This window comes from Leptidea sinapis, chromosome 11 (genome assembly GCF_905404315.1).
Source record: "Leptidea sinapis chromosome 11, ilLepSina1.1, whole genome shotgun sequence".
NCBI lineage: Eukaryota > Metazoa > Arthropoda > Insecta > Lepidoptera > Pieridae > Leptidea > Leptidea sinapis.
This window is the reverse complement of record NC_066275.1, coordinates 7,619,697-7,642,997: the sequence shown is the minus strand read 5'-3', so window position 1 is coordinate 7,642,997 and position 23,301 is coordinate 7,619,697. Positions and strand designations below refer to the sequence as shown.

The window sequence follows — 23,301 nt, the reverse complement described above, 5'->3', positions numbered from 1 at the left end:
TACCTACCATAATTTGACTATATTTTTTATGGAAGAGGAGAAACAAGTGAACATGTCATTTGATGTTGTTTCTTCTGCAACATTAGGAGTGTTGCCAGCAGTTAATAAGGCAGGTGTACACACTTTTTGAAGGTATCCATGTGTCCCAGAAACACTGCATAAGGAAGCTCAGTCCACAACTTGGTTGTTCATGGAAGAATTTCTTGAAAACTGCACTGTGGAGGAACACCACACATAAAGATGGTGGGGATGATATTTTAATTTGTGGGAAGATGGAATTTGGTGGCAAGAATCAGGTCACACAGCTTAGATCATTTATATGTCTAGACAGACTATTACAGCCGTGAAAACATCGAAATAATTTACATTTGAACTAACCTCTATTTTGAGGGAGCCAACACTTGACTGATCACTAACACAGAGTGTCATACAAATTGCGAGTATAAGACGTAGCTTACCACCCACATACAACTAATATACCTGGTCAGCATTTATCGGTTATCTAACAGCAAGAGACTATCTAGACATACTAATAATCTAAGGCAAACACCTTGTTTGTTATATAAAGATTAGACCTGCAAAACAAAAGTTTAACCCCCTTATTCATAATAGTCTGCTAACTTAAAGCATTGCTAATTCTCACTCTGTCTTCTTCTATTGACCTAATTCAGAAGGAGAAAAAACACTCCTTAGCGGCTGTTTTAAGTTAGCGGACCATTATGAATAAGGTGGTAAGTAGTAGGAGTAAGGGATGTAGGATGATCATTAATAGGATATGATGTTACAGTATATTAATCTTAACAATAAAACACCTCTTATATTAATTGGATATAATATTCTTAATTCTTACATTACTTGAGTTTTCACAATAATACCTTTCTTTTGTGTTAATAACCAATGAAAGACCGGTACTAAAATCAACTTGATTATAAATCATTATAAAGTAACATTGTAATATATATTTTTTTAATTTAACAATAACATTGTCCATCAAATTTAATTATTTTCATACAGTCCTAAAAATAAAAACATCTTTCATAATGAATATGGAAATTTCTGAAATTATAAATTTGTTTCCATGTAGATAGTAACACATTGACATGAAGAATATTAATCTTATTTAAAAATTAGCGGTGTTATTGGATTACCTTTGAAAAGTGAGTAAACAAAGCTTTCTATATAGATTAGGTTGTTAGAATCTCAATTATTACAAAATATTAATCAGGCTGTGATTTTCAAGTTTCCCAAGTCATTTTTGAGTTTATTAAGATTTTCTTGAATAGCTTCTTGTTTGTTTTCTAATGCCGATATATGTCCATCCGTTCTTTTTATTTCTTTATTTATATATTCCATTCGCTTTATAACGTTTTGCTTTGCTTCTTCCAAATCTTGTTTTACTAATACTGGTCCAATAAGCTTGTAAACTTCACTATCATTTTTAAGGAGAATTAATTCCTCTTTCACTGCTTTATTTTCACTTAATTGACTATCTAATTGTTGCTTTAGCGCGGCTGCCTTGACATATTCTTTTTGCAGTCCATTATAAATTTCAAGTTCTTTTTGTAATTTTTTCTGTATTTCTTCAGCCATTTTATTAAAATAAATTTATAATTAAGACAATACAATTTTTTTGTAATTATTATAAATATTTGTATTTTATCGTCCCTTTTAGGTTATTTATCCTCAAATCTAAAAATTTCTTTGACTCGAATTGTCATTTCACATTTGACACTAATCATTGTCAGTTGTCTAGTTTTAATATTACCTTACTTTACGACCATGGATTCGATAACCACGGAGACGTGGGCCTTGGCGAGTTGGTGAACTTCAGATGTGTGTGGTAGGTTTCCTTACAATCTTGTCCAACAGCGTAGAAGCGACGAATAAACATTATTAATTATTAATTTTGATAAAATGAAAAAAAAATATTGCCTTAACTATCTCTTACAGTATTAACATTTCCACACAATTGCTCGTAAGTCACAATTTCCTTTGATGTATGTGAATCTATCATAGGCAGTTATGAGATATTCTCCACATTACCCCACTCAATGTGAACCCAATATGTAATTAATATTTAATAATAATAAATAGAAATACTTTTTTTATGATGCAATAGTAAAGATATAACAGTACAAGTACAGAAGGCTCCACAAAATCAAAGAAATAGGGGCTCTTGCGGCGATGCAATTACGTGCAATTCAGAGAGCATAGCGCTAATACCACTACATTTATATCAGGGGTGCTCAAACGGTCGATCGGGATCGACAGGTGGATCGCGAGTGCTTTTTGAGTCGATCTCGAGAAAATCCGGTATATTAAACTAAAATCGGTAATTACGTACCATCTTATGAAAAGTATGCTCGGGACATGCAGTGTCACGCCTCAACATCCAAAGCCACTCTTTAGTTAAGCTTAGAACTTTAGAACGCGTTTGTTTTGTAAGAACCAATAAACTCGCAATTTTGAATCATAATTATGAGTTTTTTCATTGACATTTAAGAGTCCCACCTACACTTACCTTGACTAAAAAAATGCATATTTTGCGCAAAACTAATATCTATGTCATCGTGACACTCTACCTAGACGACAATCCTTCATCACACATACTTGAAGCCTCTCAGGGCCGATCGATCATAGTCTAACAATTTTGAGGTAGATCGCCAGCAGTTCAAGGTTGAGCACCCTTGATTTATATTCTACTAGAAATTGCCTCTCTTTCTGTCGCGTGACCCTTACCTCTTCTGACGATGCTAGCGTTGTCTTCGGTTAAAAAAAGACGTGTGGAACTCGAGGACTGCCGCGATGAAGCTATTGCATAGCATTTTTTATCAACTTATGCAATTATAATTATTTATTTATTTTATTTATGCAGTATTTTTTTAAATAAAATTAATTTTAAAAAAAGCAAACGGGAACTGAGTTAATTTAACTTGCAAGATTTGATTACAGACAGACAACGGGACAGGTGAAACTAAATAAAAATGCTTGTCATAATAATAAAAATTAAAAAAACGTGATAAAAAGTCTCGAACCTAGGACCTTCTGCACAACGAGCATATGTGATAACCGCTGTTCTACGGCAACTGTAAAAAGCGTTCCGAAATATCTATATACATCTAATAAGTAAGTGTTAGGTTATTTTCCTTACGGAATTTCTGGATTCGGTCCCCACGCTCAAGGCCCGCGATAGAAGCTATGTAATAGCTTAAAATAATTTAACCTGAATATGATTTTATTTGTTTAAATACTTGCGCATTAAATAAATACCGACGTAACAAAGCTAAGACTGACCTAGCAAATTCAACAATTAAATTTCAATTAAATAAAATGTGTATTGTTAGGACCTAATAAGAGATATTTAAATAATGAAAATAAAACATACCTATCAGTAGACGACCTACTGAACTGCGTAGCAAAAGGTAAAAAAACTGTAACTACCTAGTATAAGGTCATTTTATAAAATTAGCTCAGCGTTTTCTAATTTTATAATATAAAGAGGTATATTATTGTAATTTTAAATCAATATTCGTTGTCAAACCTACATTTGGAGACAGTAAGGTATGCGTTGGAAGACCGCAACATAGTCAACATAATTCATTTTATCTTTCAAAAGTATTTAGATAGGTACGTACATACGAGCTTGAACAGAACCATGACGCGAGCTAGACTTGCATACGTCCTCTTAGGCTAATGCCTATTAAGATCTTTTTTGCGGTCGGCTCTTGGTCTAAGTATGAAATACTATCATTAAACCTACCTAGCATAATAGGTACAAATAAGTAATGGTAATTCAATAATAAATTTAAATTAGATTATCTTACAGCGTCATAAATATGAAACCATAATATCATCTCTCCTAGTTTCCAATTTTTCATATCCCACAATCATGCCAAGAACAAACAGTATTGAGTCTAGAAGTGGATATCTTGGTTATATTTTGTACAGGTTACAAATCATAGGTCTGATTTTTTTTTGTAATTCGCTCCGGCATAAGCTTGTATTCGTTCACGTAAAGCCCATATGAAAGCGTTATATTCTAAACGATTTCTTACCAAAGCCTCATACATTACAGAGCTCATAAAACATTGATACGTGGGTAACACGGCCAGTGCTAAAATGTTTAGTACTGGCCAGTTAGAAACATTGCAAATGAAAACTTTTTGAATTTCAATTTTAGATCTCTTTGGTAACCTAATGTAGTATATTGCATTCATTTGTCATTTGTTTTTGTGAATTGGCGGCAAATCTAAAATTCTTGTTATACGTGAAAATGAACCTAACGCGAGAAAATTTTCGGTCAATGATTTATTATGACTTTCGTTGTGGGCTTACTCAACAACAAAGCTAATGCTAATCGCAGCCTATCATAGGCTGCGATGAGCATTTCTTAATGAAGCCCCATCTCGGTTTAACGAGTTTAAGCGTGGACGTAGCAATCTCAATGATGATCCGCGTAAGGGACGTCCTTCAACAGCAACTACTGAAGATAACATCAGTGCTGTGCGACGCATGATAGAGGAAGATAAGAGAGTGACCTATCAGCAGATACGGGCAAGCCTAGGCGTTGGTATGAGTCAAGTTCAAAAAATATTACACGAATATTTAGGCGTCAGGAAGCTTTGTACCAGATGGATTTCCTATACTTTAACCGACGATCAGAAACACCTTCGCATGGACCGATGTCGCCAAATGTTAGAAGTTCAACGGCGGTGACTCAAATGCTGTATTTGACATCGTTACAGGTGATGAAAGCTGGATATATTGCTACGAACCCGAAACCAAAAGACAATCAGCTCAGTGGGTGTTTCCTTTCGAGAATCGGCCAACAACGGTAAAGAAAGGAAGAAGTCAAGGAAAAAAGATGATTGCCTCATTCTTTTGTCGGAAAGGTCATTTCGCGACAGTTACGATTATGAACTAGTCGATAACTACGGAGACGTGGGCCTTGGCGGTTGGTGAACTTTAATATAATTCAAATGTGTTTCCTTACAGGTTCTTTTCCTTGTGTAGGTTTCCTTACAATCTTTTCCATCAGCGTAGAAGCGACGAAAAAAATTATTAATTATTTATTTTGATGAAATGAAAAAAATTATTGCCTTAAGTATCACTTACAGTATTAACATTTCCACACAATTGCTCGTAAGCCACAATTTCCTTTGATGTATGTGAATGTATCCTAGGCAGTTATGGGATATTCTCCACATTAACCCACTCCATGTGAACCCAATATATAACTAATATTGAATAATAATAAATAGAAATACTATTTTTTATGATGCAAATATTGTATAACTGTACAAGTACAGTCAGTTTAAGTCATTTAGAAATAAAGTTTTAGAAAAAATAACGACCACGGTAGATAATAGTTTGTATTAGATTGTTAATGACTTGTTAATTCTTACTTTTATTTTTTGTAATTCCACACTTACCACTTTATAATTATTTACATTGTATAGTTTCTAGATTTAAGATTTGTTAGAATAACCAACCTAGAATTAGTATGTAAGAGCAAATCAATTGTTAATGTTGAGTTATTGTTGGTACATCTTAAATAAATAAATAAATAAAGTACAGAAGGCTCCACAAAATCAAAGAAATAGGGGCTCTTGTGGCGATGCAATTACGTGCAATCCAGAGAGCTTAGCGCTAATATCAATACATTTATATTCTACTAGAAGTTGCCTCTCTTTCTTTCGAGTATTTTTTTAATTAAAATTATCTTATTATAAGGTTACTTTTCTTTATATTTTCATTATTTTGGAATATTTATTTATTCTGATAGTCACTTAGTATTTTTTTTTTATTAAAATTAAAAATTTATTCCATTTAATCCAAGATGATGGTAGCGTGGGTACCATCCATACCCAACGTGAAGTTGTAGTTGCTGTCCAGTCCAACCAGTCTGTTATCCGAAGATTGTGGCAAAGGTATCGGCTCACTGGGATAGCGACTGAACTCCATCCTGGTAGATATCGGATAACTACAGAAGGACAAGATCGTTTTAATACAAACATAGCCAGGCGGGTGATAAAAGTGACTGCGCGGCAACTCATGGGGAGGCTGCGATGGCAACACCAGGTGAGTTTCAGCACTAAACCAGTCAGAAGGAGACTTCAAGCGTGGATATCGTGCTCGACGGTTGCAATGGGCACGTATGCCCTACGTACAATGGCCGGAACATCAGTAGACTCTTGTCGTATTTTTGGATGAATCTAGGTTTGGGTTCGATGAATATTTAAATCTTGTAGAAATTTAAAAAATGAAGAAAAATCTTGCAAGATAAACAACTGTCTCGGAAATGAAGACGATTGATAAGTAATAAAATTCTTAAGAAGATTGTTCGTCGGCAAGCTATAGAGCTTTAAAATAAATCTTTCTTTAAGATAACTAAATCTAATACACAAAGGAGGAAGGTTGGCCTCGATTTGCATAGCAGCTATTGGGCTAGTTTTAAGTGCACCCAATATTGTACGCATACATTTATTTTGTATTTTATCCAGACTATTAACAATTTTGCTGTTGTGATATTAGAATAGTACGTACGAGTCGTGCTTCTGGACGTCATGAATGGCGGTGTTGTTCTCCAGAAGTTCTTTCCTATCATGACGGAACAATCATGGGTTGAGGCTTAATTCGCTTAGGTGGGAGAATTAACCTCGCTTGGATACGGGGTAACATAACTTGCCAAAAATACCGCAGTGAGATGCTAAATTATATGGTTGTTCCGCACATACCAACTTCAAATCAACGTTTTGCGAGAAAAATCATCGTAGCTTTAAACTTGCCTCCATATTCTTTTGACATAAATCCCATTGTGTACACCTGGATTTTACTTGGAAGAATGCCATATGAACAATTTCCCTAAACTTCCCTCCTTCCTATCCCTTCCTCGGACATGATGTTCCAGCACGCGTCGTATATATATATATATATATATATATGTGATTTCAGAGGTGTACTACTGTATTGTCTTCGAACTTTAAGTCAACAATACCTTCAGCTCGGGAGAATCCACACTATTAATCGAATGAAAAACACAAACAAATTCATTCGCAATTCAACTTCCCCATTTATTAGTAATTTATGACTATAAGATATTATTACCTCTTTGAATACAATACAAAATTACCATTTCAATAGCAATTTTTGTATCAAAATTCTGTCAGGGGCAAATTAGTCTGATAACAAAATTACTTGTAAAAATGGAAGCCTAAATAGTATACGGGTGGATCCATGTGAGGATTCAATGTTACCTGTAGATTTTACGGAGAGTAACCAATAGTTGGCAAATCTGCCAATTTGGGAAGCCTTGCCTCTGTTCCCAGTCGGATAGGCTATAATTGAATGTGAGGAATACAATATTAGTGTTGCGGTCTCCTTTTAAGCATGAAATGCCTGTAGTAGGAGGCCTCGCTCCTCCATAGCAAAAAACCGATATGTTCATGCATATATTAATACTAGCTGACTCGACAGACGTTGGTTGATTACAGCGGCCGAATTCCACCACCGGACATTACGTGCAAAGTACCATCCGCATCACGTAGACGTCTGGCATTCCACAACCGCGCGTTTTGTTCGAAATTTCTCGCCTCGCACTTAGGGACCTTCAAGAAAAAAGCATACTCCCACCTTAAAGGCCGGCAACGCATTTCTTGATACACCTGTTGTTGCGGATGTCCATGGGCGGTTGCCTCACCTCTCCCCATCCCGTGAGCCTCTTGCCCGTTTGCCCCCTCTCATATAAAAAAAAACGTTGCTCTTTTGCTCTTATGAATTTGTAAATAATATTTCATAACATCAAGAATTATTTCGTAAAAAATTGCTCTCTGTTGCTATAATGAAATTGTTTCACAGCAGAACTGTAAAACCGTGCGTCAATAAACTCTCTCATAGAAAATATCTCTATACAAAACAATTATTACAAATAAAAATAATTATGGGTCCCAAATCGAAATAAAAACTATCCTATCTCTCAAGTTGGACCAAACTGCACTCCATGAAGTATACCCATTAAAATCCGTGCATTAGTTTAGGAGTCCATCGCGGACAAACAACGTGTCACGTAATTTATATATATTAAGATATATAGTATAATAAAAACTGCGGGATATTGTTTTTATTAATTTATTCAATCAGTTCTTTAATACCTTTTAATTTTATTTTAAAATACATTTATAAATTTATAACCAAGCATAGGATACATATTATACCTACTAACTGCTTTCGATGCTGCTTCGTAAAACATTAATTATTGTATTTCTTAATATTAAGTGACGTTTACGTAAATAAAATAAATAAAATTAACTCATTAATGTAACTTACAGATTATGACCATATTCTAAAGCCCATGCATACCCGGCATTGGGATCTTTGCTTTTTTCTGCTTCTTCTTGTATTTTTTCAGTCTTTTTAAGCACATTTTTTATGGTTTTATATAGTTCTGGATTGGGTACAATATACTTTGAATTTTTTGGATGTTCAGTTGTCGTTCTACCAAACCTTTCACGCACAAATTTTTCATACAAATCTTCATCTTCATCCTCCTCATCTTCAGTTTCCTGCTTACCTTTTTGTTTATACGAATCACGCTCTTTAGGTGTTCCTATATCTTTATCATATACATAATAATTATCCTTTTCATCATCCTTATGTTTCCGCTTGTAAGGTTTGTGGTTATCATGATCATTATACGTATATGAGGGAATTCCTGAATAGCTGGGTTCTTCATAATTGTAAGCCAAAATATCATCAGGCAGCTTTATGTCAGGTAATTTGATGGAAACATCACCGAACTTAATATTAAGTTCTTTATCAAACTCTTCATTTGTTGAAGGAGCTTTTGTTATTATTTCTACCCCTTCTGTGTTTACATTAATGGGAACCTCTGTAACTTCCGGTGTGTTTTCTGTTTTATTCTTTTCTACTTCGTCGTGTTTATAGTCTAGAGGAATTCTTTCAAATTGTTGTTTCAAATTTGACTTATCTTGTTCTTCTGAAGATGATTTTGTGGTAGAGTCTGCTTTATAATCAATCAATTTATTGGAAGCCTTTTCGCTTGATTCTTCACTTGTGTCTTCGATGTTAAGCTCGATAACTGGTCTAACTTCTTCATCTTTAATACTTACAAGTTCTTGAGCCTCATCAGAATTTTCTTTGCTTAGTATCTCTGAGGACAATCCGGTCGCTATTAGTTCTTCGCTGTTATTATGTTTAAAATTTTCGTTACTTTCAATTGAAGTTATATTATCTCCATTTGCTTTATCATTCGCATAATCATTTTCACTAATGTTTTTTGTATCAATCTGTTGGTAATCACCGTATGGAATGTTACTAGATTGACTGAAAGGAACACTACGTAGCTTATTGTCCTTATATTCAGTTTCTTTTTCAAAACTCTCGTTACTGTTATTATTTATTTTTGGTTTTGTTGATTTTGTATCTGTTTGGTCTTCGAAACTGTAGGGTTTGCTTGGTGTTTCTTCAGAACTAGATTCAGATCGAGGAATCGATTCTGAACTCAGTGGTGTATATTCATTTCCATTATCGTTTTGTTCAATGGAGTATGTATCTTCATTGCTTGCTTGACTATTTTCTTTTGAAGGTGTATCAACATATGATTTTTTGGTGTTTCTTTGTTGTGTCGGATTTATTTCCTCACTGTCTTGACTCTTACCATAAGAACCAATAAGTGGCACTTCATGTGAATCTTCTTTTATTAGTTTATCTGTATGGGCATCACTTGTTTGTGGAGTAGTGTATATGTTTTCAGTACTTTTATCGATTTCCTCTAACGTATCAACATTTGGATTTTCAAGACGTTTTTGATTATAATTTCTAGAAGATTCCTTGTCATTTATATCTTTAAAATTGTCTCCAAATTGGTTCGATTTAGAGAATTCTTGAGGTTTATTTACTACTGGTCGGTTATCTTTCAATGCATGTATATTAGGATCTGATAAATGAGGTTGTGTGACCAGGTCTTTTACTTCTTTGCGGTTATTTTGGCCAAGATCGTGACTTGTAACGTATTCATAGAGAGCTGGTGCAGACCGTCTTCTACGTAAACTATTTTTATAATGTCCTTTTGCTTTGATTTGAATTTGTAGTTTACTTTCGGATTTTAAATCTTTATTGACATTATATGTAGTTTCATCATTATGATTTTTGCAATCACAGCCATTTAGTGGTTTCGTAAACTTCACACTTTCATTACAAGTAGTGTTAGAATTATCGATTGTAGAATTAATATTACAATTTCTTTCTTCCCAACTCATGTCTATACTTTTACACGTTGTATTGAAACAATCGGAGACATTAGAACTGACATTTGCAAGAGATGTATTTTGTATAATAGCATCAGTTATCTGCAAAACAAGGAATGTGTAATGTATGAAATTTGTTGAATTGTGTTATTGTTTCGGGATTATATTTAATAAAACATCACAGATTTTTATTTCATGTATTTTATTTACATAATTACAGATAAAATGATTTACAAAGTACAAATACTAAAATAAATAAGTGAGTATAATACTAAATAAAACAACGGTGCGTGTATTTTGTGGTGCATTTTGTAATATTGCGTGATTCCGGATCTTGCGTGAATACTTATTCTAATTTAAATATGAATTATCTACCTTATAATAAAAACTCAAAAAATGGAGGTTAGTATAATTTACATTCGAATATTTTTAAATTGCATAATCTCTACATACTCATAAGGCTAGTGGTAAGCATTTATATTATACACTACACTACTAAGAGTATAGTGTGAAAAGGCCTTAAAATTTGGGGAGGAAATATTAGTTTTTTTTATCGTTATTATAGAACAAGGCAGTGGTAGGCATTGCCTAAGTTATGAACCCATTTATTTATAGTATGTTACTAGAGGTACTGTTCAATAATATAATTATAAGCGATTGTTTATTGACAGTCAATCTTTTAAAGTATTAGTACTTATAAATCTGGTACTTGTAGCTTCTTATGCTTATAAGCTAAATAAGATCTAACAACATTACCTTATACAATATGGCAATCATTCATGTGACTTTGAGTCAATAATAATGTTATAGAAGAATACTTTGTACAATAACTATTTGTTATTCACTCTTACAAAACATAATAACATACATGCACTACTTATATAAATCTAAATAATAATTATAACTTGTTTACAGTACTATTACTTAATCTACTTGGACGCATATTATTTTAAGGATCAAATGTGATCGTAAAACTGATTATAATTTTAGGCAAATTAACTTGTATCCATGACAAAAGAATCCGTGTTTATTTGCCATATTCACCTATTTGGCAAGTGACTATTTTATATTACAATAATATTAAAGAACAACATAATAATATAATTATTTTCAATTATCTAGGCACCTACTGATTACAATTTTATATTGATATTTGATACCTGTGTTAATACGAAAAAAAAAGAAATAGTGATGTATTCGAATTGTTCTTTTTAAATAAAGAACATGAAATCCAATATATTTTTATCACATTGATCAAACTAGTTTGTTAAGATTATATTTAACTGATCTGATATAAATTAATGCTTTTATGTTTTTTAGAGATATAAATTATTTGAAAAACGTAATATTTGTTACGGTCTAAGATAATTTCTAAGTGCTACTACGATTGTGGTGCTGCTATGACGCTACTTCCCGTGGAATGGGTCGAAAGAGAAACTACTCACATATTGTTTCGCAGCACCTACGAAAGGCACCGGCTCAGCCCATTTCGAAAAGTCCATTGATGGTAAAACACCACTTCTACACGGTACACGAGGATTTCTGAAAAAATTATTAGAATATCTATTAAACAGTCGCTAGTTTACTTATCTTAATTCTAAACAATACATAGTGAATTAACAAAAAAAAACGAAAAAATTATTATTAAATACTAAATATTGAATAAAAAAGATTTAAAATCTATTGAGTATTTAATAATATTTCTTTCAATTTTTTTTGTTAATTCACATATGCGTTGTTTAGAATAAAGATAGAAATGCTAGGATTTCCTGCCACTTTGACCACGTGCCAGTTTTAGAGAAAAAAAAAATGAATTTAACGTTCTTTATGCAATGATAAGGCTGAGATTATACATAGATCTTAGACTTGACTTAGACTTTGCTCAGACATTACTTAAGTAAAATTTAGCTGGGTGTAATAAAACGCGAACTTGATATTTCCAGGGCTGTCAAATGATAATAAAAACCACATCAAAGGTTACGCGAAGCTTACACTCTAATTATTTTTACGTAAGTAAAGACTGAGCAAAGTCTAAGGCTGAGATCTATAGAGCGAACTTAGAGTTTGCTCAGACTTTACTGACGTAAACTTTACTGATAGTGATAAAACGCGAACTAGACTTTTGGATTATCTTAGCGTAAGCTCAGTATAATATCAGCTGTCAAATGACTATAAAAACGAAAGGAAAGATTATGCTAAGCTTACACTTAGGTATGTTTTACGTGAGTAAAGTCTGAGCAAAGTCTAAGTATGCTCTATAGATCAGCCTAAGTTTTGACATATTAGCAGTTTAGTACACACCGAGTTATGTATAATACTTACAGCTCATGATCCGGTAGAACCATTGGGTAAAGCTGAACTGTATCAATAATATCTGTGTTGTCACAGATTACCCTTGCAAGTCGAGACTTCCTTATTTCTGCCATTTGTTCTGGGGTAAATGATGAAGGTTGATTCGGCAACTCGAACCTGAAAGACAATTTGAGAAAATTTTAAGATAAAAATTGAAGACTGGTTATCATCACCTATTATTAAACTAATGTTGCAAAGACATCGAGAGACCTTATAACCTAGAAGTCTCCTAACAAGTATAATATGTATATTCTCAATGGAAAAACTTCAGTCACCGATTTGAAATGTGCGTGGGCGGAATTTCAACGATCATTTCTATCCGACTAATCGATCACAACATATTTATATTCGGCCAGGTAATAGTCACAACATATCGCAACCAATCGCTTCTGGCTACCATAGACCAATGTAAGTCCAATTTACTAACGTGGTATGTCAAAGAGACTGTTAGGCGTATTTTTTTAAATGTAAATAAGGAACAAGACGCGCAGGACGTTCAGCTGATGGTAACTGATACGTCCTGCCCATTACAATGCAGTGCCGCTCAGGATTCTTGAAAAACACAAAAATTCTGAGCGGCACCTCAATTGCGCTCGACACCTTGAGACATAAGATATTAAGTCTCATTTGCCCAGTAATTTCACTAGCTACGGCGCCCTTCAAACCGAAACACAATAATGCTTTAACATTACTGCTTCACGGCAGAAATAGGCGCCATTGTGGTACCCATAATCTAGCCGGCATCCTGTGCAATGTGCCCATAAACCGGAGACGTGTCGAGGACCGGTGGCCACCCCCCCCAACAAAGATCTCTCTGTGAACGGCTGGATCACTTGGCATTGCGTAGAGACGTCGCTTCATTGTGTGTACCGCATTTATCACGGGGAGTGTTAACTGCTTAACCTGATTCCTGCCGCTGAATTCCACCTTCGCACGACACGCCACAAGTTAGGATATCATCCCCACCATCTGGATGTGTGGCGGTCCTCCACAGTGCGGTTTCCAAGGAGTTTTCTTCCACGTACTACAAAGCTGTGGAATGAACTTCCTTGTGCGGTGTTTCCAGGACGATACGACATGGGTTCCTTCAAAAAAAAGCGCGTACACCTTCCTTAAATGCCGGCAATGCTCCTGTGATTCCTCTGGTGTTGCAATAGATTGTGGGCGGCGGTGATCACTTAACAACAGGTGATCCGTACGCTCGTTTGTCCTCCTATTCCCTAAAAATAAAAAAATACACATTCCTACATCTCAAAAGATGTCATAAAATAGATGAATTATGTGTTCAAAAGAGCGCATACGTTCCTATCTTTTCGGTTTGGAAGAAAACACACCAAACTCTCTGAAGTAGATATTCTCACTTGCGATATTCCTGTTAGTTTTTCCACATCGGATCATCGATTTAGTAAACATATATGGTACAGCTATGTTAAATCAGTTAAACTCACCAGAATCTATCACCTCTCCTCGAATATGAGAATTGTGTAGCGATGATACACGCAAAAGTTGGTCCAAGCATCGATCCTGGCAAAGGTCGTTCCGAAACCCCACCAGACCATAGATCCACGTCTATCGGATGCTCAAATATCGATTCATACTTCCTTACAGTTTCATTAGGCATAGAACCGAATAAGTCCTGGAAAGTATTAGCGTCAGAGAGTCCACAGAATTTTCTGAACTCCATGTAACCGGGAAGACCGAACTCTCTGCCTCTCTGCATATTAAATGACACCAAATCCATTCCGAATCTTGCGCCTACTTTCTTGAAGAGATGGTTGGTTACTTCTTGAGTGATTGAATCGTCCATGGCTTGAGCTACTTGGTTCATGAGGCCCATCACGTATTCGTCAAGTACACCAGCTCTGTATAAGTCGTAAGGTCTTCGTATGAGATCTGACAAACGCTTGGATGCTGAAAATATAAAAATATTGTTACCAATTCTTACGTGTAATACTGTCCACACAAATCGTACTGAATTAATATGGACATAAGAATTTGTCTACAAGTATCGCACTTGATTCAGGATTAAATAATTTGTTCTACATAAATCGTACTTGATTAAAAAGGACATAAGAATTTATATACAAAAACCATAGCTACTTGATTCGAAAGGTCTTAAGAGTGTGTCTACGTAAATCGTACTTGATTCATAAGGACGTCATCTTTAAAAATAGAATTTGATAAAGTTAGAACTTTTTTATGCAAATAAGGGGCGAGACGAGCAGGACGTTCAGCTGATGGTAATTGATACGCCCAACCAAATACAATGCAGTGCCGCTCAGGATTCTTGAGAAAACCTAAAAATTCTGAGCGGCACTTCAATTGCCCTCGTCACCTTGAGACATAAGATGTTAAGTCTCATTTGCCCAGTAATTTCACTAGCTACGGCGCCCTTTAGACCGAAACACAGTAATGTTTACATATTACTGCTTCACGGCAGAAATAGGCGCCGTTGTGGTACCCATAATCTAGCCGGCTTCCTGTGCAAAGGAGCCTCCCATGGGTAAATACGAACAATTTAGATACTATATTTTTATTGAATTGAATAACTGAGTAACTCTATTGTAACAAATATAATAAACGGAAGTATGTATAACAAAAAGAAGATATTTAGATTGAATTGTGCTGGCTAACAAAATAACTTTACGAGATTATAAAATATTATTAATAAAACATAAAATTACCGATGAATTTGTGTGCTTTGGACCATCTCTCCACGGCTGTTGGTAAGAGTGAATGTCCGAAACGGTAGGCGGCAGCAGCGAATGATGCAATCACGTCGGGGTTCACCTCAGGGTCATACCCATCCCAGTAGCCCTGCCATTGAATTAACATAATGATACTCAACGATCGAACGAGAAATTTAAATTATCTTAAATAAAACGTTCTGTGTGAAGTACGAAAGAACATCTACAATACTTAATGATATGTTCTAAAAACTATTACTACGTAGAAGTGCCCCAAAAATATTGACAGCATTTCCGCGTTGGATGCCTTAGCTGGTCCGTTGGCTGAAATAACTACTAGCTCTTGTATAGTCTCTGGACCCCTGGGTCTCAAGGGCCAATTGTCTCAACACCAAACGGCACTAAGATGTAAGATTTACTGATAATGAACAAACAGTCCCGGCTCAGACCCAGCACCAATTGAAGTAGTTGGGACATGACAAGGAGCCAGTATGTCGACTCATGTCGCAACTCATGCTAGCGCCCTACTTCCTCAACCTCTACCACCAGCTTCATTCCATCAGGACGATTTCTATGGCGACGAGCTACCATTTGACTTTAAAATAGCTGGTATATTATGAGCGGCGAATCCCTGCAGATAACGATAGAGACGGTAGTAACGGCCTGCTGATTTAAGACAGAATAGCCCGTGACGTCATAGAGCATCTGCCTGCACGCCAAATCAGCATTGATATAATTTATTCAATTCTATTCTTAGCTGGAATAAAAATGAATTTAACTACATTTGAGGCTATTGCATCTCAATTTATTCACATTTAAATCTTGAATTGTAAATATTCAATATAATATTTTTATTCCTCTTTTTAAAGAATATTGTAAGTAATTAATCTTTTTCGAACAATGAAATACAATTTTATAATTTAAGAATATGCTTCAAGGTAATTCTCGAAACGTAAAACTAATGAAAACGCCAGGGACTTTAAACGCCTATTTATAAATCCAGGTTTATTACTCTGTTGGAACTTTGGTCACAGCGACCAAACCGATATTGTTAAATATGTTTTTTAAAGAACATTTATGATTTGTTAGTTGATACAATATAAATCATAATATACTCTGAAATATACTTTATATAAATTTTCAGAATTAACATTTTAAAGTCCAATCTTTTTCTTACTTTTACTAACATTAACAAAAACTTTATCTTATACATATTTACCATTTATGTATCTGCCTAAATAAATATACTACAATTGTAATACTGTATCTAAATCTAAGCAACGGGCAGTTTCTTTATTACCTCTTTTTCGAGCACCAGTCCGAACTTCTCCATAACATCTTTTCCCAGTAATATCGGCAAGAACTCGTTGTAAGTTATGTGTTGTATTTCAGCGATGTTGATCCTTCTGGCCTCTTGGAATAAGGTCTCGTCGTCCCAATGCGGGTTGACATGAGCCAGGGCAGCGGCCACACGGTTATGTTCTCTAGCCATCAATGTGTGCATTACTGTCAGTACTAACTGCTCATTGACACGAATCTCACCTGTTTAATAGAATTTAGCATGAATACTAAATTATTTAGTACTAGCTAACCCGACAGACGTTGTTCTGTATACGCGTATAATAATATTTTTATATGAATTTGTCAATAATATAATATCATAAAATCAAAAATTAATTCGTAAAATATGCACCCTGCTGTCGTAATGAAATTGTTTCACAGCAGAACTGTCAAACCGTGCGTCAATAAATTCTCTACTAGAAATTATGTATGGATACATCAAAGGAAAAACAAATTTGTTGTTTTTATTTTATTTACCAGAATTTTCCTATTTATTCACCTTTTAAACCTTCTCTGGACTTCCACAAATAATTCAAGACCTAAATTTGCCAAATTGGTCCAGCCGTTCTCGAGTTTTAGCGAGACTAACGAACAGCAATTCATTTTTATATATATAGATAGATGTTGAATGTTATTTATAAGAAAACAGTGCATTTAATCAGTAAATTTTTTTTGATTGATTGAAATTGGGCATGTATTCGATTGATTGACAATCAAATAAATTATTCTTATTCTTACTTAAAATAAATTAACGTTAGACCACATTAGTTCTTCGCGAACGGCTATAGTTAATATCATGTTAATATTAATAATATCCATACAGAACCTCCATCACTTCTTCGAGGTTACTTTCAATAAGTCTCATTGAGGAGAATGAACGATTTTAGCCTTATAAAAAAATAATAAAATATCCATAATAACACTTTGAACAACTTTGCTTTCGTGGTCACGCTTTTTGCTTCGGCGTGTGTTCATCAATGGATATTTTATTTGTCATCAAGCCATTGTGTAAAAGTACAAGTTATATAGTCAACGTGTTGATAGATAGTTTTGTCCGTCAATGTGGAACAGTAAATAAATTTCTTCTCTGAATAAATACATTCAAAACAATTGGAGGTAATTTCAGAAAAACGTTGCAAACCATAATCATGTGGAAATTGAGTTAAGAACACAAAACTGGCCACGTGATTTTTATTAACGGACTGACAAAAAATGGCAGCCCTACTGTCACGGTTTAAATGACATCATGACTTAGTAGCCCAACCCACATGAATGGATTACAATAACATTTATTAAACTTTAAACACGAATTTCTTAAAATGTAATGTTTGTGGCTTGGAACGTTTTTCAGGAACTACGTCCAATTGTTTTTTAATAAAAATAACTTACCGGCTTCAAAACAGTACATGTTCTTATTGGGTCTAGTACAGCCTTCATCAGGTATGTCAAGTTTAAGAGGCAGGAGATCCTTAAGTCCGTACTCTTTGAATACTGGGTTCATGCGTAATAAACCACCATATCCTGTCCTTAGTTTTCTATTTAAAAATAAACGATTAGAAATTATTATACTGGGTGCAAAAATCACTGAATTTTTGACCATGAAACCCCATTTAAAAAAATCCCGCGTAACATTTCGTGTCTTGCACTATCATAGGAAATTATATTCACATAACTGGATAGAAATAGAAAACGAAAACCACTAGATAATTACCTGGCGAACTTTTCGGTGACCCCATAAACGGTATTTCCGTCAATTACTCCAGTCAACGTGTTGAACGGATTCCTCGAACCTAGAATATGATAAACAATATTAAAGCGCATGTTCTTATAATGCAAATTATTTTTCTTTTTAATAATTTACTTAATTATACGAGTGACTAACTAAAATACAAATAAATGGACCCTAAAGTTGTCAGTTTAATAATTAGATGGTGAGCTCATAAATATATATTTCAGCATAATCAGGACGACTTGTACATTAGTCAGTGGTCTATTGATTAGTCTACTACTGTAAGACTTAAGCTTATCATAAATTATATGATTGAGAGTGCATATACAGGATGTCCCAAAGTTATGGGACATGAAGGGAAAGTACCTTAAATATCGAAGGTAGGCTATTTTACTGAAAGAAGACTTTATGTTATTTTTAAAAGTTAGTAATTCTGAATTCAAAGATTTTCTAAAAATTACTTGCCTCGTCTGGGAATCGAACCGACTTAAATGAAAAAAAAACACCCCTACTTTTATGATGCCAATCGAAAGAATGGCCAAAAACTAATAACTCTTCTTAAGTAACATAGTATTTTAAAAGAAAGGAGCTTTTATGTGTTTAAGTTTTATCCTCCTCAAAGGGTCGTGCATTGTGAACGAATTCATTGATGAATTCATTCATTAAACTCATAAACGTCAAACTCAAAATCAAATTTATAATATGATCTTTATTTGAATAAGTTTGAAGTGAGCTATTTTAAGCATCATCAATTCATTTATGATTTAATTTATTGAATCTAACATAATATGTTCTGATCTCTTTTTTGACAAGAGTTAAAAATAGAAGTACATACAAATATTTTGTAAAGTTCTGTATCCAATATACCAAACGCATTCAACTTTTAAAACATTAAAAAAATAAACTCTACCATGATTTCTCTGTATATATTATTTCTCAAAGGTGTTTTTTGTTGAAAAGTCCTAACTTTCATAATTCTTATTTCGTTCTTCAAATATAGCTAGCTCAAACACCATTTGGAAACTTATATTTGCTGCTAGAGACGTAAAATAGACAAATCTTTTAAAATGATAGAATATCCAATAAAATAAGAATAATTAGCAGTCCGACTGAACTATATTGTTGACAGAACAGATATTGTTACAGTATTGCTAATTTCAGACTATGTGCATAAATTATTTTAGGATGTGACTACTACATGCAGTAATGTATTAAGCAAGCGCGGGGCCCGTAAGAAATCATTTCAAAGAGCCCTTGATTCATGTTGGAAATAGTCGGTTACCGAGTGTCTGACGTGGATTGCCTTAGAAGGAAAAGTTGTAACGTTTCACGTTTTTGTTACAACAAGTCTATTCAATAAACCACATTTTAATAAGTTTCAATAAAAAATTACCCTCAGGCAGACATGATTGGGTATAAATATGCGGGGGCCCGGATTCAGTGCCGGATTAAGCAAGCGCGGGGCCCGTAGCATATTCTTTCAAAGAGCCCTTTCGATATACCGGTTACCGAGTGTCTGACGTGGATTGCCTTAGAACGAAAAGTTGTAACGTTTCACGTTTTAGTTACAGCGAGTCAATTCAGTTAGCCACATTTTAAAAAGCTTCAATCATAAAATTACGCCCAGGCAGACATGATTGGGTATAAATATGCGGGGGCCAATTTCGCGTGGGGCCCGGATTCAGTGCCGGATTAAACAAGCACGGGGCCCGTAGCAAATTATTTGAAAGAGCCCTTAATCTATATTGGAAATAGTCTGTTACCGAGTGTCTGACGATTGTCTTGGTAGGAAAAGTTGTAAAGTTTGAAGTTTTTGTGATATCATTTTCAAATTCAATATACTATAATCTTAAACAAACTCAATAAAAAGATTACGCTCAGTTAGAGATGAGTGGGTTTAGACATGCGGGGCCCCCTTTCGCGCGGGGCCCGTAGCAATTACTACTCTTGCTATGCGGTTAATCCGGCACTGCCCGGATTAAATGCATTTTATCTAGCACTATATGTAATTAGTATTGCCGGTAAAGTTATTACTTTCAATGAATAAATGATTGTAGTTATGTTTGCTAATAATCATTCAATCATTTCATTTTAAAATTATCGACGATATCTCGTCGATATATCGATCAAAATGATTGTAAGTAGTTATTATGTATTTAAAATAACGACAACCCAATTCATACTTCGTATGCAAATCATCTGTAAGTGAGTTAAATAATTTATCTAGCATGTAATTAAGTTGTAAATGTTTATCTGTATTTGCAGTCGTTCTAAATGATGTGTTTACTTAACATTAAATGACCTGTCATTTGGTCGAGTCATTCGTCATATTTCTTTAGGAATGGTAATGACATGAGTTTTGGTCATGGTTCATTAAATTGATTCGGATTGTTGCATATTATTATGTTACATACAAGTAATTTATACAAGGACAAGTTAGCTTCATATTATTATGCATCAGTGAATGGTTATTTTGCCGCGAAACGATTTATTTTTTTTAAATAGGACTGAAGCGGTACTATAGTACATTAAGTTAGACTTACAATCAAGTTATATATTCTATGAAATATAAATCGTGTTATTATTTTATTTTGTGATAAATTTTAAATAGACAGACCATATTTTTTACATCTATGGGTACATTTTCTGCTGCAAAAGTAGGGGTGAATTGTACTGCTGTGTTCCAGTTTTGATTTTTGACCAGATTTGATTGACTAAAAGCTTGTTTTGAGTTGTTTTTGTCTAATTTCGAAGTGAAACTTTTTTTGCGTCGGTGTAAATTGGATTTCATGAAACAAAACCATAGTAGAAAATTTATATTATTAAGGCGGCGTCCCTTAATTAAATAAGGCTTTTAAGGGGGGTGAGAGGTCGAGCCGAATCTCATCCAATTTCATGTGAGTTTTATAAGCTTAAAAGCAAGAAATGAAAATAAAATATGAGAAAACTGGGTTTCTTTATAGAAAAAATATATATAATACCAATTATTAGTCTTATTTGAGGAGAACTACTTTAAATATTATCTATTATTATTAAATATTATCCAAAGAAATCAAGCCCCAATAAGCTTATTTGCATTTAAAATACGCAAAAATCTCACGCGACCTAAGGGCAAGGGATCTAGCGAAATCTCACAACATCATAGCCCATTGACAGAAACTTATCTATAATGAGTTACAGTCGCTTATAGAACTCTGGACATCTTTCATGGTTTCTTTAATAAAATTAAATTAAAAAAAGAAAACGGGTTGTGAGTAAAATTTAACTTGCAAGATTTGATTCGACAGATGATTTGACAAGACAGACAACGGGACAGGTGAAATTAAATAAAAATACTCGTCATAATAATAAAAATTAAAAAAAACGTGATAAAAAATAAAGAAATTATAAAAAATCAAGACGTACCCCAGGCTCGAACCTGGGATCTTCTGCACGAAAAGCATACGTGATAACCGCTGTTCCATGGCAACTGTAATGACCGTCGCGAAATAGCTATATACATCTAGTAAGTAAGTGTTAGGTTATTTTCGTTGCGGAATTTCTGGATTCGGTCTCCACGCTCAAGGCCCGCGATAGAAGCTATGCAATAGCTTAAAAATATTTATATGAATCAATCTATAAAAGTATATTATAAGAATCCATATAATTTAGGTATTCAACCGTGTATCCGTATTATAAATAAATTGTTTGTTATAAGTGCATTTTTTTTAATTTGTTTAGTGGCATGGGATGTAAGTTCATAGGCCAATATTAATGCATTGTACGCCTAGTATGCCTAATGGTAACCCCATTTAGTAATTTGAAAGGTCCTGACAAAAAACCTGACATACGAACTAACATAATCGATAAAAGTCCAGATTTTTAGTTGATCTCGTTTAGATTTCGTTTCTCGTAAAGATAAAAGATTGATGTTATTTAATTTGTAGTTTAAAACTTTATTCCATTTCATATAAATAAAATCCAGATAATTTACAGAGCCGGACAAAATCCGGACGAAAGGTAACCCTATGTACGCCGCGCCGTAACTATTACACGTACCAGAACAATAAATAATATATTAAAGTGTACGTAATATGGAAGTACCTAATAAATTATTAAAAAAAAATCTCACCAGGAGACGCTATTCTCCTAGGGTAGAATAATAGAAAAAAATCGTCGCACGTTATTTAGGAATACTGTCTAACCTCGCAACGTTTTATCTATACATACACAAAATTGAAGTGTCTGTTCGTAACATTGAAATAACCGTTTTTTACTACATGTAGATGAATATATATGGTACATACAAAATAACATTTTTTTAAATTTTTGTCTGTTTGTCTGTCTGTTTGTTCCGGCTAATCTCTTTGATTTTGACGAGACTTTTACTGGCAGATAGCTGATGTAATAAGGAGTAACTTAGGCTACGTTTATTTAAGAAAAATATAATAATGTTGTTATTTCCAAGAAACCAAGAAAACGAATTCTAAAAATAATTTATATGGCAAAACAACGTTTGCCGGGTCAGCTAGTTTATTATAAATCCCTTGATATTTCATTGTCCATCACATAAACGCGCACGAATAACTATTACGTTTGAGGTTGTAAAGGTTACTTTCAGAGCGACATGCATTATATGTTACATAATCTACGGAACTTGGAAAGCGAAAGTTGTTATCATCTCTAGTTAAGGCTGACACGGGCAAAGCACTTTAATAAGCACGAGTGTTTGTGTGCGAATACGAATAATTTTTGCATTAAATTACGTAAGAAAGTTAATCGTAGGCGAACTACTTTCGCCTCTTTCTTGAAGATGGTCAGGTCACATGATAACCATTACGGGTTATTTCTCAAGTGAATGGAATTCTTCTGTACTATATGATATGACGTAAACATTGAGGTAATCTTAGTTCATCTATAAGTACGTCTAGATAGATTGTGAAAGCTG

At 34.1% G+C, this 23,301-nt stretch overlaps 3 protein-coding genes across 3 annotated transcripts in view; all 3 read right to left on the bottom strand.

Annotated features, from left to right (window-relative positions):
* Positions 1 to 815: 815 nt before the first annotated feature.
* On the bottom strand, positions 816 to 1,717 carry LOC126966895 (prefoldin subunit 6). Its single transcript, XM_050811184.1, has 2 exons — positions 1,149 to 1,717; positions 816 to 1,016 (listed from the first exon to the last, which is right to left on the bottom strand). The coding sequence occupies exon 1, from the start codon at positions 1,588 to 1,590 to the stop codon at positions 1,222 to 1,224; it is 369 nt and encodes a 122-aa protein (XP_050667141.1). The 5' UTR covers positions 1,591 to 1,717; the 3' UTR covers positions 816 to 1,016; positions 1,149 to 1,221.
* Positions 1,718 to 8,113: 6,396 nt separating this feature from the next.
* Positions 8,114 to 10,317, bottom strand: LOC126966847 (protein PFC0760c-like). Its single transcript, XM_050811111.1, has one exon. It carries the CDS (start codon positions 10,275 to 10,277, stop codon positions 8,322 to 8,324), a length of 1,956 nt encoding a protein of 651 aa, XP_050667068.1. The 5' UTR covers positions 10,278 to 10,317; the 3' UTR covers positions 8,114 to 8,321.
* Positions 10,318 to 10,450: 133 nt separating this feature from the next.
* Positions 10,451 to 23,301, bottom strand: part of LOC126966840 (peroxidase) — a 55,259-nt gene continuing 42,408 nt past the window's right edge. The window contains exons 8-14 of the mRNA XM_050811102.1: positions 18,357 to 18,435; positions 18,035 to 18,180; positions 16,605 to 16,846; positions 15,302 to 15,434; positions 14,066 to 14,528; positions 12,588 to 12,734; positions 10,451 to 11,807 (exon numbers count right to left, since the gene is read on the bottom strand). Coding sequence (XP_050667059.1) covers positions 11,672 to 11,807; positions 12,588 to 12,734; positions 14,066 to 14,528; positions 15,302 to 15,434; positions 16,605 to 16,846; positions 18,035 to 18,180; positions 18,357 to 18,435 — 1,346 coding nt within the window. The 3' untranslated portion in view covers positions 10,451 to 11,671. The remainder of the gene's footprint in view (positions 11,808 to 12,587; positions 12,735 to 14,065; positions 14,529 to 15,301; positions 15,435 to 16,604; positions 16,847 to 18,034; positions 18,181 to 18,356; positions 18,436 to 23,301) is intronic.